The sequence below is a fragment of the Aedes albopictus genome, chromosome 3 (assembly GCF_035046485.1).
Source record: "Aedes albopictus strain Foshan chromosome 3, AalbF5, whole genome shotgun sequence".
Lineage (NCBI taxonomy): Eukaryota > Metazoa > Arthropoda > Insecta > Diptera > Culicidae > Aedes > Aedes albopictus.
Genome location: NC_085138.1, coordinates 23,014,450 through 23,034,778, shown reverse-complemented (window position 1 = coordinate 23,034,778; position 20,329 = coordinate 23,014,450). Strand labels below are relative to the sequence as shown.

Genomic DNA, 20,329 nt, shown 5'->3' with positions numbered 1-20,329 from the left:
ATCCCACCGAGGAACGACTATCGAATCCTGAAAAGAGCTTTCATTCAAATTCTGGAGAGAAATTTCATGTTCCCTGATCCAGTGAAATTTCATTTCACTGAAAGACCAATGAGAGATTCCATTCGAACCCTGCTGATGGATTTTTGCGAATTCCAGAGGGAAATTCTCTCAAATATAGGAGAGGAACGTCATTTTTGTGAGAGAATAAGGTTGAAGTCCTATGGAGAGATCACATTCAAATTACAGAGATGAATTCCTTATTAAATCGGGTCTGGAGTTTCACTTCTTATTTTTTTTTTTTTGTAAAATTCGTTGCAATTTTGATAATTTTTGTACTGAGAAATGTTTGCACCATATTTTCCCAATGTTATTGTTCTGATTCAGAACTTCTGAGTGTCGGTACTATTCAAATAATACGAGAGAAATCATATATTGGCGATGTAAAGTGAGGTTATGTTTTGAGAAATCTTATTTCAAATTTTAGTAATTGGATTATTTCAAATGATTTTTTTATGAGAACAGAGTAGTAAAAACTAATTTTTGCAATTTCTCACCGTAATAGGCTGTTTTACCTCACGCAAATCTGACAGGAAAAGGCCTACTTTCCCACACCTAATTAACAGTGCTGTAATGATTCATTACAGCACTGATTTGCGTTGCGTAATGAACTATTACAGCACTGTTTTCAGTTTTGGTCAACTTCTCGATGCTTTCTGAACGCAGTTTTGAAAAATTGTGGCAACTGCACAGTATAACCAGATGATTATGATCAGATTTTCTTGAACATGGCTATGAACATCATTGTGCAGTTTGGGTTGAAAATTATCCTCAAGGGTAATTTATGAAATTGCAAAAAAAGTTGTACGCAACTCGATGCAGAACTCGATTTTTCCAGCACTCGTCGTAATTATCCAACTCGGCAAGCCGCGTTGGATAAATGTACGACTCGTGCTGTAAAAATCGTCATTCTGCACCTTGTTGCGTAAACTACTATTATCAGCAAATTCGACAATTGATTGAAAATCAGTCTGGTAGCTTAAGAAAATCCGATAAAATTTTTACGACATACCGTCAAGGCACCATTCACCGTGGATCTAAGAGGATTCGGGGCAAATAAGGGCTGTCATTTGACACCAGTCTTATAAACATTGTTGGTGCCGCTTTTAATTGCCTTAATTATAGGTTAAAATTAAAGAAATATCCACAGAAGTAGAAAAATTTTCACAAAATTTGATTATATAGTACAATTAGTAAAGGGTAGTAGGGTCGCCTAATTCCGTGGTAGGTCACCATTCACCGTAATAGTAGGGACCCATTCACCGTGTATGAGAAATTTTATTCTACTTTGTTTAAAAATGATCAAAACAACCCAGCCAGGGGAATTTTATTCGTTTAAATTCATTTCAAGTAATAACTTGCAAGATTTTATTACAGAAACGAATGTTCAAATTTTCGATTTTTTCTAGATATATGGGACAATATGGGGCACGGTGAATGGAGACCATTGATTTTTAGGGTACCCATTTACCGTGCCTTTTTGTTTCAATTAAAAAGTACGAGTAATCGTACTTTCTTGTTAAACTTACTTCGGTAATGCAAAATACATACCTGATATGTGAATTTATTTGCTTCTTGGTGGAATAGAAACGTTAACACATTTAGTTTATAGCTTAAATCACCTTAGCTCAGTTTTCGTTTTTTCACTATGAATGCAGTGAACGAGCAGAAACCCGCTTCATGTAAACACACTTTAGTGTCAAAACGATACTTTTAAATGTTTCTAATGAGCGTTTTGACATGATAACAATACATTAGTGTTGTATTGGTGAAATTGAAGGAAAATTGTCATATCATTCAATCATAATATGGAAATAATGAAAAAATATTCGAAGGCACACGGTGAATGGAGCCCCCACGGTGAATGGCGCCTTGACGGTAACCTTTACTTTTAATCACCAAAATAGATTCTCAATAAACCAGTGATGCCAAAACGTCGCAAATTGAAGCGTCAAATCAAAATTCAAATATAAAAAGCCGCACTCACACTCACTGTAAGCTGAACCAAAACAAACAAGTCGCCAAAAAAACAATTCCTAACCTAGAATGTTTTAACATTTTACGCCATCATTTTAGTGCTCTTGATTCTACCATTTTCTACAAACTACTTATGATACATAGTTCAATTCAGTTTGCTTAACTATATATAGATACTGTAAAAAAACTGTACAATTCATGACACAGCCCACACTACAGAACAGCCAAACTATGTATGTATTGGTGATGGCGGCACACACAGAGACAGACACAGCCATTGTTGATGTTGTTGGGGTGAAATGATGTCAGATGACAGATGACATACATGACAGAGAGACAGACAGTCAGTGTGGACAGAGGGCGCGCAGTACGCGAGATGGTGGATGACATTTGGGCGCGATATATCTACCAGTCAGTCAATGTGATGCGAACCCGATGAAAAATGAATTTTCTAAATCTATGGTGGATGTACGGTACGATGATGGTGGTAAGACGTGTCACATTCTAAGCGAATAGATGTGTGCCGCGACTACGTGGTATGGGTGGAGGTGGAACGCTCTAAACAAGCAGACACAATGCATGATCCTACTACGGCGACGTTCGTGATATACTTTCGCTGGCCGTACTTTTTCCGCCGTGACGTTCTGTCGGTTCCACCACGAATGCACGAATGAAACGAACGGGCGAACGACCAGGTGGATCCCACGTGGATGAGTATTTTGTGGAATGTGTGGATATTTAGAGTTTGGAATGAGAGTCGTCGGAGAGATATAAAAAACGAAAAAAGAAAAAACACGTGATTTGGTTTCGGTTAGTTGTGGACATTGTTGGTCTCCGGTCGTCGGACTGAAATGCGGAACATATAGTTTGTTGTTTTCGTATAGTATTTATACGGTATAGCTTTTCTAATCGGGGTTCCTACTCTAGAGGGGAGGTTTGTCCAATCGTTTGTGTGGATGGGAGTGGGGTCTTGCGAAAGGTCGAATTTGGACTTCGGTTCTGCTTGCACTCTGACCATCGTGTTATTCGAAATTTAGTAACTGAGAACGAAACTTGTTAAACATTAATCCAAAATCAAAACAAATCAAAACAACAGTTGTTACGTTTCCTCGGGAAACAGGACCGAATTAGTATTGTACCGAAATTAGTAGCAACGCCAATTGATATGACCGTGTGTAAAATGCTAGTTTGCAGTTTGGGAAAAGTGGGATAAAACATAAAATCACATTCCTTTTGACGTTCAGGATGATAAGGATACGAAAAAAAAACGAAAAACATAACATGGAAACAGAACAATAATAGAAAACAAACAACAAATTATACTCTATAAAAAAAGAAACAAAAAACGAAAGAGAGAATAAAAATCGGACAACATTACCAGTGCCAGATCGGCGATACGACTCAAGCGTCGCGACTTGGCCGACAGGCTGCGCTTCAACGGGCCAATGTCTTGTTCGAAAAGCTGTGTTGGTGGTGGTAGTGGTGAGTTCGAATCGACGCGATTCGGTCATGAACGATGTATCGAAACGAAGACGTTGATAACGACGCAGCGGATGATGACAGATGGTGGTGGCGTAGTCCCACGTAAGTGCAGTGAGGTTGTTGGTGGTACGTCGTCAGAGAAAACGGAAACAATAACAGTAACAATAGTAGTGTCCAGTTTGCCAATTTTTTTTCCGAGGTTGTTGTGACGACGGTTTCGGGTCGATCGGGAAGACCAGGTAGATAAGTAAACGATATAACAAAAGCAACAAATTTGTTGGATCAATTTTTGCGTGGACGTCCGATGTAGGAGTGTGTGCGTGTGTGTTGAGGAAACGCACGTTGGTGGGCGTTTTGCAGTGTATACACGTGTCGGTTTGAACGATTGATCGATGATGTGTGCAATAGTAGAGGTGGTGGTAGTAATAGGTATTTGAAAATAAGATGGCGGGGAGGAAGAAAATAAGAATAAAATATACAGTTAATAAAATATACTTTAAGGGTGTGGTTTTGTGAGGAAGAGCACGTTTTGCAATGTGAAACTCGATAGTATCGGCAACAGAAACAAATGACAAATAACAATTCTTCAAATAACAATAACCTAAACTACTACATCGAAAAATACATAAGAAAAAATCCTGAAGTCGGCACCTTACGTATTTATTAGAACGATCAAACTCCCGCTTCGTTTCATTCAATAACATGGAAAAATTGCTTGTATGCAAGATTCGCGAGATTCTAATCCCAGAGAGGGATTCCTTGGAATCCCAGAAAGGGATTCCTTGGAATCCCAGAAAGGGATTCCTTGGAATCCCAGAAAGGGATTCCTTGGAATCCCAGAAAGGGATTCCTTGGAATCCCAGAAAGGGTTTCCTTGGAATCCCAGAAAGGGATTCCTTGGAATCCCAGAAAGGGATTCCTTGGAATCCCAGAAAGGGATTCCTTGGAATCCCAGAAAGGGATTCCTTGGAATCCCAGAAAGGGATTCCTTGGAATCCCAGAAAGGGATTCCTTGGAATCCCAGAAAGGGATTCCTTGGAATCCCAGAAAGGGATTCCTTGGAATCCCAGAAAGGGATTCCTTGGAATCCCAGAAAGGGATTCCTTGGAATCCCAGAAAGGGATTCCTTGGAATCCCAGAAAGGGATTCCTTGGAATCCCAGAAAGGGATTCCTTGGAATCCCAGAAAGGGATTCCTTGGAATCCCAGAAAGGGATTCCTTGGAATCCCAGAAAGGGATTCCTTGGAATCCCAGAAAGGGATTCCTTGGAATCCCAGAAAGGGATTCCTTGGAATCCCAGAAAGGGATTCCTTGGAATCCCAGAAAGGGATTCCTTGGAATCCCAGAAAGGGATTCCTTGGAATCCCAGAAAGGGATTCCTTGGAATCCCAGAAAGGGATTCCTTGGAATCCCAGAAAGGGATTCCTTGGAATCTCAGAAAGGGATTCCTTGGAATCCCAGAAAGGGATTCCTTGGAATCCCAGAAAGGGATTCCTTGGAATCCCAGAAAGGGATTCCTTGGAATCCCAGAAAGGGATTCCTTGGAATCCCAGAAAGGGATTCCTTGGAATCCCAGAAAGGGATTCCTTGGAATCCCAGAAAGGGATTCCTTGGAATCCCAGAAAGGGATTCCTTGGAATCCCAGAAAGGGATTCCTTGGAATCCCAGAAAGGGATTCCTTGGAATCCCAGAAAGGGATTCCTTGGAATCCCAGAAAGGGATTCCTTGGAATCCCAGAAAGGGATTCCTTGGAATCCCAGAAAGGGATTCCTTGGAATCCCAGAAAGGGATTCCTTGGAATCCCAGAAAGGGATTCCTTGGAATCCCAGAAAGGGATTCCTTGGAATCCCAGAAAGGGATTCCTTGGAATCCCAGAAAGGGATTCCTTGGAATCCCAGAAAGGGATTCCTTGGAATCCCAGAAAGGGATTCCTTGGAATCCCAGAAAGGGATTCCTTGGAATCCCAGAAAGGGATTCCTTGGAATCCCAGAAAGGGATTCCTTGGAATCCCAGAAAGGGATTCCTTGGAATCCCAGAAAGGGATTCCTTGGAATCCCAGAAAGGGATTCCTTGGAATCCCAGAAAGGGATTCCTTGGAATCTAAGAAAGGGATTCCTTGGAATCCCAGAAAGGGATTCCTTGGAATCCCAGAAAGGGATTCCTTGGAATCCCAGAAAGGGATTCCTTGGAATCCCAGAAAGGGATTCCTTGGAATCCCAGAAAAGGATTCCTTGGAATCCCAGAAAGGGATTCCTTGGAATCCCAGAAAGGGATTCCTTGAAATCCCAGAAAGGGATTCCTTGGAATCCCAGAAAGGGATTCCTTGGAATCCCAGAAAGGGATTCCTTGGAATCCCAGAAAGGGATTCCTTGGAATCCCAGAGATTCCTTGGAATCCCAGAAAGGGATTCCTTGGAATCCCAGAAAGGGATTCCTTGGAATCCCAGAAAAGGATTCCTTGGAATCCCAGAAAGGGATTCCTTGGAATCCCAGAAAGGGATTCCTTGGAATCCCAGAAAGGGATTCCTTGGAATCCCAGAAAGGGATTCCTTGGAATCCCAGAAAGGGATTCCTTGGAATCCCAGAAAGGGATTCCTTGGAATCCCAGAAAGGGATTCCTTGGAATCCCAGAAAGGGATTCCTTGGAATCCCAGAAAGGGATTCCTTGGAATCCCAGAAAGGGATTCCTTGGAATCCCAGAAAGGGATTCCTTGGAATCCCAGAAAGGGATTCCTTGGAATCCCAGAAAGGGATTCCTTGGAATCCCAGAAAGGGATTCCTTGGAATCCCAGAAAGGGATTCCTTGGAATCCCAGAAAGGGATTCCTTGGAATCCCAGAAAGGGATTCCTTGGAATCCCAGAAAGGGATTCCTTGGAATCCCAGAAAGGGATTCCTTGGAATCCCAGAAAGGGATTCCTTGGAATCCCAGAAAGGGATTCCTTGGAATCCCAGAAAGGGATTCCTTGGAATCCCAGAAAGGGATTCCTTGGAATCCCAGAAAGGGATTCCTTGGAATCCCAGAAAGGGATTCCTTGGAATCCCAGAAAGGGATTCCTTGGAATCCCAGAAAGGGATTCCTTGGAATCCCAGAAAGGGATTCCTTGGAATCCCAGAAAGGGATTCCTTGGAATCCCAGAAAGGGATTCCTTGGAATCCCAGAAAGGGATTCCTTGGAATCCCAGAAAGGGATTCCTTGGAATCCCAGAAAGGGATTCCTTGGAATCCCAGAAAGGGATTCCTTGGAATCCCAGAAAGGGATTCCTTGGAATCCCAGAAAGGGATTCCTTGGAATCCCAGAAAGGGATTCCTTGGAATCCCAGAAAGGGATTCCTTGGAATCCCAGAAAGGGATTCCTTGGAATCCCAGAAAGGGATTCCTTGGAATCCCAGAAAGGGATTCCTTGGAATCCCAGAAAGGGATTCCTTGGAATCCCAGAAAGGGATTCCTTGGAATCCCAGAAAGGGATTCCTTGGAATCCCAGAAAGGGATTCCTTGGAATCCCAGAAAGGTATTCCTTGGAATCCCAGAAAGGGATTCCTTGGAATCCCAGAAAGGTATTCCTTGAAATCCCAGAAAGGGATTCCTTGGAATCCCAGAAAGGGATTCCTTGGAATCCCAGAAAGGGATTCCTTGGAATCCCAGAAAGGGATTCCTTGGAATCCCAGAAAGGGATTCCTTGGAATCCCAGAAAGGGATTCCTTGGAATCCCAGAAAGGGATTCCTTGGAATCCCAGAAAGGGATTCCTTGGAATCCCAGAAAGGGATTCCTTGGAATCCCAGAAAGGGATTCCTTGGAATCCCAGAAAGGGATTCCTTGGAATCCCAGAAAGGGATTCCTTGGAATCCCAGAAAGGGATTCCTTGGAATCCCAGAAAGGGATTCCTTGGAATCCCAGAAAGGGATTCCTTGGAATCCCAGAAAGGGATTCCTTGGAATCCCAGAAAGGGATTCCTTGGAATCCCAGAAAGGGATTCCTTGGAATCCCAGAAAGGGATTCCTTGGAATCCCAGATCGATTCCTTGGAATCCTAAAGATGGATTCCTTGGAATCCCAGAGAGGGATTCTTTGGAATCCCGAAGAGATTCCTTCGAATCACGGAGAGAGATTTCTTCGAATCCCGGAGAGGGATTCCTTCGAATCCTAGAGAGGGATTCCATTCAAGTCCCAAAGATTCCATTGCAATACCAGAAAGAGATTCTTGAGAGGGATTCCATTCGAATCCCAGAGAAAGATTCCATTTGAATCGTGCGTTCGAATTTCGAGTTGGGATTTCATTTGAAGCTCAGGGTTTACAATCGAATCTCAAAGAGTTTTTCATGAACCATTATGAGTAATTACTGGTGGAGGATTCCTTCGACTTCCAGTTTGAACTATGCGTCTTGTGTCTCGCGTAATAGATCATTTCGAATGTATTCTTTGAGGCTTTCAGTTTGAGCTAAGTATCGTATCTTTTCTATGGAGTTTCTAAGCCAATTTCTTTCGAAATTTCTTTGAACATCCTTGCAGAAAGTCCTTTGGGAAATTAGTCAGACACTTCATAGAGAATCCCTTCGGCAATCATTCTAAAAATTTCTTAAGCAATTATTTCAAGAATTTTGAGCAATTTATGTCTCAATTTTGTTCTGCAAATTTTGATGTAAACTGGTTCGCAATTGTTTTGGAAATTAATCTCGCAAATCCTTTGGAGCATTTTTCTTTCTTTCTGGAATCCCCTCAGAAATTTTTTCGACAGATTCGTCGGCAGTTTTTTTTGAGAATTTTCACAATTTCTTTAGTTTTTCATTTCTATATTTCTAGTTTACAAAGGCAATTTCTTTAAAGATTCCTTCGACAGTTTTTTTTGGGATATTTCTTCGATACTCTTCTGGAAATTTCATAGCAGCAATTTCTATAGAAACTGATTGGGAAATTCCTTCAGCAAAGTTCCTGTGATTTTTTCTGGTAAAGACTTTAAACTTTCCTTTGGCGAAATTTCTTCAGCAATTCCTTTAGAAACTTTGTCACGATTTCCTTTGGAATTTGATCCAGAAATTCACATGAGATTTTATTTTTGGATTTCAGCCTTTTTTAACGGCAATTCCTCAAAAAATAGTTCAGTAACTCTTTTGGAAACTTCTTCAGCAACTATTTTGGAAATTTATTTCGGAAATGATTTTTATGAAAATACCAACGGTGTGTTCTTTGAAAATCCTTTTGGCATTTGAATTTCCTTTGGCATTTCCTCCAACAATTTCTTTTGGATTTTCGCCGGCAATCCCTTTTGGTAGTTCCTTTAGCGATTACTTTGGTATTATTTGACGGTTCCTTTGTAATAAACTTCGTCGAATCGTCCGTAAGTTTCTCAGGCATTCCGCTTTTTTTACATCTCTCCGGTAGGTCCTTTATAAAACTTTGGATATTCAGATATTTTGGAAATTCCAAAAATTTTAAAAGAATTACTGAAAGAAAATACAATGGAATGGCCGAAGGAATTAACGATAGATATTTGCAGATAAATTACAAAGAATTTGTGGAGTGAATTATCGAAGGAATGGCCGCTAACTCCCCATTGGAATTACCTTATCATGTTTCAAGATAATTGCCAAAGATTTTTCCCAAAAAAATTGTCGAACACATTTTCAAAGGAATTGCCTAAGGGATTCCCAAAGATAATTTTCAAAAAAAAATCCCAGAGAAAATGTAGGGCATCAATGATAAATTTATCAGATGCGTGATTTTCTTTGTGATTTCCTTCTACAATTTCTTTGGGATATACGCCAGCGATCCCTTTGGTATTTTTTCTATGGTTTTTTGGTAATTACTCGTCAAATTGTCCGCTAATTTTTCAGGCATTTTTTTCAAAAATTTCTCCGGTATTCCACTTTCTGAATGTTAAAGGTTTAAAAACTTCATTGGATATAATATTAGAAATTCCAAAAGTTAAAAAATATTTACTGTAAGAAATTAAAATGGAAAGACTGATAGAAATTTGACAATTGCCAGAGAAATTTTGGAAGAATTTGCCGAAGAAAAAACCCTTAATGAAGTTACCGAAAGAAGTCTCGAAGCAGTTGCCGAATCATTTCCGTTGTCGATGAAATTCTCAAAGAAATTGCTGACTGAAAGTCAAAAGACATTTCCAGGAAATGATTTTACCGATGGAATTGCAGAAACAAATAAAAAATGCGGCAGTATTTTTCAAATAAAAAAAAATCGTACAAATTTTCAAAGAAATTTCTGAATATTTTTTTCAAAATAATTCCTGACGATGGAATTATTGATAAAAATTCCAAAGATATTTTCAGATAAATTTTGACGAATTGTGGAAAGAATTATCGAAGGGATCGCCAAAAAATCATTACAAATAACCTTATAATTTTCCAAGAGTATTGGCAAAGATTTTTCCCATGAGAATTGCCAAACAAATTTTTGAAGGAAGGAATTCCCAAAAACAATTTTCAAGAAAACTTTCTCCGAGAAAGTGCTGAACATCAATGACAAAGTTATCGGATAATCCCTACGGGATTTGCTTTGAGATTTCCTTCAACTTTTTTGTCTATTTGCGCCGCGATCTCTTTGGTAATTCCTTTGGCGATTACTTCGGTATTTTAGGTGGTTAGTTTGCAAATTAGTTTGTTAAATCGTCCGTAAATTTCTCAGGCACTATTTTGGGTAATTCCTCCAATAATTCTTTTGGAATTTTCTTTCAGCAGTTCTTTTCGGAATACCGTTCGTTGAAGCTTCAATTAGATATTATTTTTGGAAAATTTTCAAAATAATTTCTGAAAGAAATTCCAATGCAATGGACGAAACAAAACTCAAAGGAATTATCGAGAAAATTTCCAAAAGCAAAAGCAATTGCAAGACAAATAGTCAAGAACTACCTTTAAGAATGTAAAAGGTTTTGAAAATTTCATCAGATATCCAACAGTATTCCAAAATAAAAAAACGATCTTCTGGAAACTTCTTCGTTTCATTGATCTTCGCTTTGTCAATTTTTTTTTTATTAAATTCCCAGATGTTTTTCTAATTTCTTTAGAAATTTCTTCCGCATTTCCTTTTGGAATAGCTTTGAAAATTTGACTAGAAGCTGTTTTAGGAAATCCGAAATAGAGAGAAGAAATATTGAAATAAATGTCAATGGAACAGTCCAAGGAAGTCTTTAAGTCTCCAAAAAACAAAGACAAGATAAATTAAAAAAAAAATGCCAAAGACATCCTAAAGGATTAGATGAAAGAAATCTTAATGGAATTGCCCAATCATTTCACGAAGGAATTTTCGAAGGCATTTTCAAAGCACTCGTCGGCGAATTTCCCATAGGAATTGGCAAAAGAAATTCCAAGGACATTGTCAGAGAAATTCCCAATGAATTTGTTGACGGAAGGGCAGAAACAAATGGAAAGAAATTGTCGGAAGAATTCTAGGGAATTCTCAATGGCATTACAGAAGGTATTACCAAATAAATAGAAATTATACAGAAATTTTCGGACAAGTTTTCAAAGGAATTACCGAATAAATTTCCAAAATAATTACAGAACGAAGAAGATATTGAAAAGCTTCGATGAAACATTTCAAACAAAAATGCAGAAGTAAATACTTAAAAACTGCAGAAAATTACCCAAAACAAAAAATCAAGCAAATTACCAAAGATTTTTTCCAAAAGAGTTGCCAAACAAGTTTTCAAAGGAATTGCCTAAAGAATTCTCAAAGACAATTTTGAACAAAACTTCCGGAGAAAATATTATCATTCCTCTGGGATTTCCTCCTACAATTTCTTTGGGATTTTCGCCGGCGATCCCTTTGGTAATTCCTTTAGCAAGCACTTTGGTATTTTTTGACAGTTCTTTGTAAATTACTTCATCAATATGTCCGTATTTTTTTCAGGTTTTTTCATATTTTTCAGTCATTCCTTTGAATATTCCTTTCAGAATTCCGGATACTAAGGGTATGAAATTTTCCATCAGATATTATTTCAGGAATTCTAAAATTTTAAAAATAAATTACAATAGAATGACCGAAGAAATTTTCAAAAGTAAAGGCATTTGCAAGAGAAATTTCCAAAGAAATTGCCAAAGGTATCCCTATGCAATTACCGAAAGAAATCTAAGAGAAACTCCCGAATCATTTCCCAAAAAAATCCGGATGGAATTTCCAAGGAAGTTGCCGAAGAAACTCCAAAAGGACTTGCCAAAAATGATTGAAGGAATTCACGAAGACATTACTGAAGAAATTCCCAAATAAATTGCCATAGGAAATAATACAGAAACTTTCGTAAAAAATTTGAAGGAATTTTCGAATGATTTCCAAGATAATTACTGAACGAAAGAAACTCCAAAGATATTGCTAGATAAATTACATATAATTTTCGAAGAGAATTATCGGAGAAATTTCTTAAGAAGTTGTCGAAACAAATCATTGGATTTTTCAAGAAAATTGCCAAATAATTTTCCCAAAAAAGTTGCCAAACATATTTTTGAAGTAATTTCCAAAATGATTTTGAAGAATTGTCAAAGAAAATGTCGAAGCACATAAAAATGTCGAAGGAATTGCCTGAATGATTTTCAAAAGAATTGCTAAAGAAGGAGTTGTCGAAAACAATTCCAAAGTATTTATCAAATAAGTATTAAAAAAATTGTCGAAAGAAATCAGAAAAATATGCTGAATGAATTCTCAAAGAAACTACCATATTATTTTGTAAGAAATTTCCTAAAAAATCCAAAAGGGAGGCCTGAAGAAATTCTGAAGAAAATTTTAAGGAAGTTTCCATAGAAGTTCACAAAATAATTGGCTGAGTTTACAAAGAATTGCCAAACAAATTTCCAAAGGAATTGCCTAAAGAATTCTCAAAGACAATTTTGAACTAAATTGGCGAAGAAAAACTTTTCATTCCTATGGGATTACCTCCAATAATTTCTTTGTTCCTTTGTAAATTACTTCATTAATATGTCCGTAATTTTTTCAGGTTTTTTCTTAATTTTCCAGCCATTCCTTTGAATAATCCTTTCAGAATTCCGTATACTAAGGCTATTAAATTTTCAATCAGGTATTATTTCAGGAATTCTAATATTTTAAAAATAAATTACAGTAGAATTACCAAAGAAATTTTCAAAAGCAAAGGCATTTGCAAGAGAAATTCCCAAAGAAATTGCCAAAGGTACCCCAATGCAATTACCGAAAGAAATATTAGAGAAATTCCCGAATCATTTCCCAATAAAATCCGGATGGAATTTCCAAAGAAATTGCCGAAGAAATTCCAAAAGGGCTTGCCAAAAATTGTTGAAGGAATTCACAAAGACATTACTGAAGGAATTCCCAAATAAATTGCCATAGGAAATAATACAGAAATTTTCGGAAAAATTTTCGAAAAAATTTCCGAATGATTTCCAAAAAATAACTGAACGACAGAAACTCCAAAGATATTGCTAGATAAATTACAGATTATTTTCAAATAGATATCGGAAAAATTTCTGAAGAAGTTGTCGAAAAAATCATTGGAATAACTTAAGAATTTTTCAAGGAAATTGCCAAATAATTTTCTCAAAAAAGTTGCCAAACATATTTTTGAAGAAATTTCCAAAGTCATTTTGAAAAATTGTCGAAGCGCATAAAAATGTCGAAGGAATTGCCTGAATGATTTTCAAAAGAATTGCTAAAGAAGGAGTTGTCGAAAAAAATTCCAAAGTATTTATCAAATAAGTATTAAAAAAAATTGTCGAAAGAAATCAGAAAAATATGCTGAATGAATTCTCAAAGAAACTACCATATTAATTTTGTAAGAAATTTCCTAAAAAATCCAAAAGGGAGGCCTGAAGAAATTCCGAAGAAAATTTGAAAGACGTTTCCAAAGAAATTCAGAAAATAATTGACTGATAATTCCTAAAAAACAGTATCGGAAAAAATCATAGAAAATTTAGAATGGGTTCTCAAAGAAATTTTCAAAAATTTCTCTGAAGGATTAGCTGAATAAATTATCAAAAGAGTTGTCGAAGAGTTTCAAAAGGCGTTGATTCAAAAATGCTAGATTTTAGAACAATATGTTCTAAACTCTTCCCTGCTCCATAAGCGTATCTGTTTCAAATGAGTGGTCCATATACAAATCAGAATGATGAACTGACCAACATTTTACCCCAAGCTAGGTTAAAAAACACAATGAATCAGCACTTTGTCATTCCGCAAGTTGTGTACTAATTCGACTGCCCCAACGCAAAAATCCATTCATAAAAATCGATTCAAGGTTGAACGTCGAAAAACACGACCTCATCCAGCAAACCCGAATTCTCACGTTAGCGCACGCCGGTCGGTCAGCTGTCTGTCACTCAGAAGAACAACATCTACTCGGCGAGATGCTTCAGAGCTATAATTAGCACACCTCACGCGCACGCGAAATCTTCAACCGCCCAAATCTGGATTCTCGATCAGCGCAATTTGAGAGAGGGAAAAAAAATGCGAATTTTATCACCCACTTCTCTTCACGGTTATTTTGGCGCGACATCGCGTCATAGGGAGAAATTGTCGTCGGCATAACACAGAGGGATAAATTCACGAAAATAGGTGGACAAAACTATGTCGAACAGCTGTTTGATGTCTTGGAAGAGTTTAATAATTTTTAAAGTAGTTTTAAGGTGAAACATCAAGAAATCCCATTGCAATTTTTCATACAAACTTTAGAGGCACAAATCTGACGAACAAAGCATTGGACCAAGCCGCACTTGTTTTTCCTAGCTTTGCTCACTTCCAAAAAAAGGAAGCTTTTACAAATTGAAAGCATTTGTTTACAAATTTTCAAGATTGGTGCTCTTGAAAACGTGAGTAGGGGACCAAGTCGGCCATTGTGGCAGCCATGTTTGTATTCTTTGAAGTTTCTCCTTAAGGGCGCTACGCATTTACTGACGAAAAAACTACTTTAAAGCGTGATAACAAGATTTTTCGTATAGTGACTAAATTCTGCCATTTTGAAAATAAAAATTTTCAAAAAATATAAGTTGAAGACACTGTTGGATATTTAAAAAGATTCTGGTTAAAAAGGAATCTTGTAATATTCTGCAAATGTTTCGTATGCGGCTTGGTAGAGTATTACTGAGCATGATGTGTTGAATAAATGTATAAAACACTTGATGCTAAAACTAGTTGTTAATATCTGCAACTCCTTGTTACAGGCCGATAAATTGTGTACTAAAAAACTGTATGCTTCAGTCTCGTCTAACATGGTCAAACCTCTATTGCTCTTGTGGGCTACAACAGTGCCTTTTCAGAACTAAAATCTCGTAATATAAGTCAATAAATTGAGAAGCAATGAAAAATCATGAAATCTTCCAATGTATACTCTACATGGCGACCGTGACAAAAGCTTACTGGAGCCAATTTTCAGAACAAAATAGTATTTCTACCTTGAAATGAATTGAATATGTATTTTATCAATGCGTTGCCAGCAACTAAACTTTCTATTAACATTCAACTTTATTGCCATGAAATCTTCTTATCCATGTATTCTGTACATGGCGACCGTGACATAGATACCGTCCCAAGTAACATATTGATGGCCAAAGAGTCTTGTAGAGGTTTTAAGAACCGGTATAAGGCCATATACCTTTTGTTTTGGTTTTATGGTAGTGCTGAGAACCTCTTCTAGTCTATTTGACTAAAAAATGTTATTTATGGTGTATACTGTACATAGCGACCGTGACAAAAACAGCTTGAAGGAAATTCAGGGAAAAATCCAATCTTTTATTTTCTATCTTGAAATGAATAAGGCATATATAGCAATATAATATCGCAGTGTCTTCATCTACATTATTTATATAAGTCTATCGATTTTTACGGCATATAAAAAAAAATGTAAACCTTTACACTCTCAAAGAGTGTTTGAAAAATGAAACTCATTCGAAGACATCAAGCTAGCTTTTTTAGAATTTATCCCACTGTGCGTCCGGTCAGGCCCTGTTCGTCCTCTACCGGATCGACCATCCACGCAAATCCCATGTTTTTTTCCGATTTTTTCGATTCACATTCTTTTGTCTTCATCTTAGCGGTGCGCATCCCGTGATCGGATGTTCTTTTTGGTCAACTTGTTGACTGTTGTCTGTGAGGGTGGTTTTTGCGATATTCTTCTGGTAAATCATCCAGGCTTGTTATAGTTTCCGACGACGAAGCCGTCTACTCATGTGACAAAAAGTGCCATCTCATCATTTGTTTACGCGGTTCTCACCACTGACTGCACTGCACGCCGATCTCACATTGCAAAACGGTGCTCTTCCTTCTATAGCTACTAAGAACTAATAACTAAATGGTAAATAATGGCCTAGAACGGATGATAATTTCCAAAACAAACAGTTCGACCTTAAAAACCAGTGCCTATGGGATTTCCCGCAACCAGAAGAGACGTCGTGTGATAGACCGGAAGCGAAAGTAGAGTAGTAGGGTAGAAGAGGAGTGCTAGGTGATGGTGGTAGTGGTGTGATAGAAATATCGTCAGTCAGTGGAAGAAAATGTGATCGAGAATCAAAGAAAGAAACACTTTTAAAAATGGCAGTCAAACTATCCGCAATTCTAAACCTTACAAATTTAAATATTTTCGATCACTGACTGTTTTAGATGAATATTTAACTTCTAGTCAATCAAGTAACTTCTAGTCAATCAAGTAGATCTGATGGTTGATGAACCAATGGGAAGAAAGTGAAACTATTTAGAAGAGAACAGCAAAAAACATGAACGAAATCTAGCTATCTATCGGATCAGGTACCTATCCAAGTAACAAGTCAAATAGTCCATAAGAGGTCCATAGAACCATAATAAACCCAAAATAAAAGATGTAAGGTTTTATGATGGGTCTGAAAACCTCTACAAGAGTAATAGGTCATCAAAATGTTACTTGGGATATATCCCAAGCAACAATTTGAAGATCAAACCACAGACAAACAGACGTAACACTCTGATAATTCCCATCGTACTTCGATTTAACGATCTTTTTCAAAATTTGATAGTTGGCCAACTACCCACCTGTGGCGCTCACATCGTTTTTGTTCGAGTTTGACGCGTGCTCACTACCGCCACCTAGTTGATGGTCGGCCAAACTTAGTCATTTTAGCATTGGGCGAATATGTTTCCGTGACTATGATTTGAATCGAAAAATGTTCGAAGTGTTACGTCTGTTTGTCTGTGATCAAACTATTTTGCGGAAGTTTTGAGAACCGCAATAAAATCATACCCAAGTAACATTTTTTAGTCAAGTAGACTAGAAGAGGTTCTTAGAACCATTATAAAACCAAAATAAAAAAAATATGTGGTTTAACGGCGGTTTTTAAAACCTCTACAAGACTAACTGATCATCAAAATGTTACTTGGGTAATACTTTTAGTTTGGTTTTGTGAAAGTCCTAAGGAATATTTGTCCTAAAATTGTTATTTGGGAAGATACAACTCGAAAATAACTTCTTGAAAACGAAAGCGAATGAAACTTTGAGGCTGAAGTGAGAATCCCTAAAAACCTAAGAGTCGTGTAAAAATTATATGTACAAAAACGTAAAATCAACAGAAAAAGAATATTGATAGAAACAAAACGAAAGATATAACAGAGAGCGGATGCTGAGATCTGTAGGAGATTATAGGGCTAAACAGCAACAATCCAGAAAACACATTGCAGCAATTGGGAGGCTGGAGAAAGAGTGCTAAAACGCTTCAACTGAACGAAACAAGTTAGTGTGTAATATCTAAGTGTATGTGTGCGCTGTAATAGGAGCCGGGCGATGATCATGATCATTGGCCGAAAAAACGACGACGAAAAGACGTCTGCTATCCAAAGGAAGTTGAAGAAGAAGAATGGTGGAAGGGACAGTGGGACAGACGATTTCCAGGCGCTACTTACTACTGTGTTGAAGAACGGATGCTTCAAGGCCTCGGTCACGGTGATGCGCTTGCTGGGGTCCACCACCAGACACTTGCGGATCAGGTCCTTGGGGTCCTCTGTGTCGAATAAAAAAAGGGAGGGGATGAAAGTTTTTGATTAGAACAGCAAGATTTAGTTGATTTTTTATCAATTTCTGACGAATTTATTGGAAAATATGTCTATGAATCATCCTATCCTATCTACACGAAAAAGGAATATCCTTCCAACAAATCACAAATAACATCTTTCAGTTTTACAATTTCAAATAAACTTTAGCATTGATAAAATTCCTCATGTGTAATTGGAGGTACCAAGAGTGTTTTATTTGTACAACAAACAGAAACTGCTAGCTCTCCCATAACCAATTAGTCCTGTAGATGTTTTGAGAACAGCCCTAAAACCTTATACCTTTTATTTTGGTTTTATGATGGTTTTAAGAACCTCTTCTAGTCTACTTGATTGAAAAATGTTACTTGGACAATTATTACGTTAAATGGTACACTTTGAACTTTGAAACCATTATACATCTATAGAATGTCTTTGGAAAACCCATAACGTTTCTCGATATTTTTGTAATAGACTTGTCAATTCTGTCTCGAATATATGAGTCTCCTTAGTCTTACGGGAGGTTTATAGTTGAGTTGCTGCTATTATGTAGTTCAATTAGATGTATTAGATGTAAATGACAGCAGTTAAGTGACTCTTTAAAAAAAGTAAAATCAAAGCTATGTAAAATTAATTTTGCAACTTGGGTTACCATGTACGCTCTACATGGCGACCGTGACAAAAGCTACTTCAAAGTAACCAATAGGAAAAAAAGTGAATAAATGAAGTTTTTTAATTTCTTTTTTACTTTAAATATTAAAAAAAACTTTGCATAACTGCATTGTATTCTGGCAGCGTTGCCAGCTACTGAGCTTTTCTGGACATTCGTATTTGTTAATATCATATCGTAACAAGGTGGACTTGCAAATGAAGGTCTTTAAAATAAAATAAGACTAATTTTCAACAACTACACTAAATTTTCATTATGTTTTCTTTTTTTTTACGCTGATTCATTTCACGTCCACTTTTGTTCGGTCGAAATTTAAACTAATTTAAAAGTTGTACATCTTAAAGTTATATAATAATAATTAAAAAGTTATAGAATGCAACTTTAACTCACATAGTAATGGATTTAGATGTTTAATATTTTTTCATCATATGGCAACACTTTTCAAGAAAAAGCAAATATTGCTCAATATCAAGAATTGACTGTGTGTTAAAAAAAAAAAACAGCTAAGGGCTGAAAGTCTCTATAATAAAGATAAATCAATTAATAAATGTGAGTTAAAAGTAAGTCAGAAACATATACTGACTTCCATAAGGAAAGGGGCTGCCGCGAGGTTTCAGGGGCATTTAAGGGAGGCTCCACAGGGATTTAAGAGGGTTATATGTGGTTTCAGGGGTATCCTACGCAAGTTTCAGCAGGCTTTAGAAGGGATTTAAAATATTTTAGAAAGCTTAAAGCCCTACTGGGCGATTGTAAGGGACTTAATGGCACACATAACAACCCTTTGAATCTACAAAAAAACGCACCACAAATCCTTCCGAAACATCCCAAAAACCCCTAGAGCTCCCTGATGTTCCCTTGCAAATCCTCTCAAGCCCCCTGTAACGTCCTTGAAATCCCCAAGCCTCCTGAAACATTTTGAAACCTCATAAAACCCTCTGAAACGCCCCTGAAACCTACACGTTCCTAAAGCCCCCTAAAACGTCCCTGAAGCTCCCAGAAAATCTCATAAAAACGCCTGAATAGCCCCCTGAAATATCCTGAGGCACTCCTGCAACCACCGGAAAAGCCCAAGAAACTTCCTGAGAGCTCCCTAAACGCCCTTCAAAGCTTCTAAGACCCCTTGGAACGCCCCTGAAAACACCCTGAATCCAACCTAGACCCCTTGGAACGCTTCTAGTGACTCCCTGAAATGCATTCAAATGCTCCTGAAATTTTCTAAGTCACGCTGAAATGACCTTTAATAGCCCTAATATACTATAATTCCATGAAATTACTCTGAAATCCCTTGAAGTTTCTTTTGGGATTCTCATGATTGATGAGATTCTTCCGTTTATTTAAGATTCCTTCGGAAGTCCCTCTGAGGTTCATGCAGGAGTTTCTTCTGAGGTTTCCTAAGAGGTTTCGTCTGGAGTTTCTTCTAGAGATTTTGCCAGGGTTCCTCCAGAAAGAACTCCCGGGATTCTTCCAGAGATTGTTAAGGAAAACTTTCTATGACCATTTTAGGAGTTCTTGAGTTTTCTCAAAATTCCTCTAGAGAAATTTAGAAATTGATCTCGAGATTCCTCCAAGATCACTTCTTCCAGGATCATCCCAGCATTTTTTTTTCTGTAATTCTTTCAGGAATTCCTTCCGTGGTTTCTGTTCAAATTTATTCTAGGATCCCTGTTCCGTCTAGGGCCCTCTCAGAAGTTTATACTGAGATTCCTAAAAGTGTTCACCTGAAGTTCCTCCATGAGCTCCTTCCATGATTTCTTCCGGGATCTGTCAAGTAGTTCCGAGAATTCTCCAGGAACTTCAATCCAGATTCTCGTAATAGTTTCTTTTGAAATGTTTCAAAAAGCTTTTTTTATACATCCAGAAAGTATTCCTAGAAAAATGGAATACCGGAATGAACTGTCGGAGGAAAACCCAGATGGAACTTGCTGGAGAAATATCTCAAGGAAATTCTGTAGGAACTTCATGAGGAATTCCATAAACAAAAACTGCAGGAGGAATTCTTCAAAATGCTCCCAGCTTAATTCCTGGAGGATTTCAAATAGAAACGTCTGAAAGTATTCCAACAGGAACTTTCGGAGGATTTCCAGAAGGATTTGCTGGAATTCCAAGTCTTTGAGAAGAAGTTCCTAGATAAACCCTGAAAATAGTTGGAAATCGCGGAAGCAGTTTCTGTAAGAAATA

At 37.6% G+C, this 20,329-nt stretch overlaps 2 protein-coding genes across 4 annotated transcripts in view; both read right to left on the bottom strand.

Annotated features, from left to right (window-relative positions):
* LOC109418342 (phosphorylase b kinase gamma catalytic chain, skeletal muscle/heart isoform) overlaps positions 1-20,329 on the bottom strand; it is a 164,795-nt gene that overhangs the window by 13,586 nt on the left and 130,880 nt on the right. The window lies entirely within an intron of this gene.
* Positions 1-20,329, bottom strand: part of LOC115253710 (phosphorylase b kinase gamma catalytic chain, skeletal muscle/heart isoform) — an 81,478-nt gene that overhangs the window by 12,591 nt on the left and 48,558 nt on the right. The window contains exons 7-9 of one of the 3 annotated variants that reach the window (XM_062860591.1): positions 17,356-17,453; positions 3,413-3,496; positions 2,661-2,678 (exon numbers count right to left, since the gene is read on the bottom strand). In XM_062860591.1, coding sequence (XP_062716575.1) covers positions 2,661-2,678; positions 3,413-3,496; positions 17,356-17,453 — 200 coding nt within the window. The remainder of the gene's footprint in view (positions 1-2,660; positions 2,679-3,412; positions 3,497-17,355; positions 17,454-20,329) is intronic. The other 2 variants (XM_062860592.1, XM_062860594.1) reach the window with 2 other exon arrangements.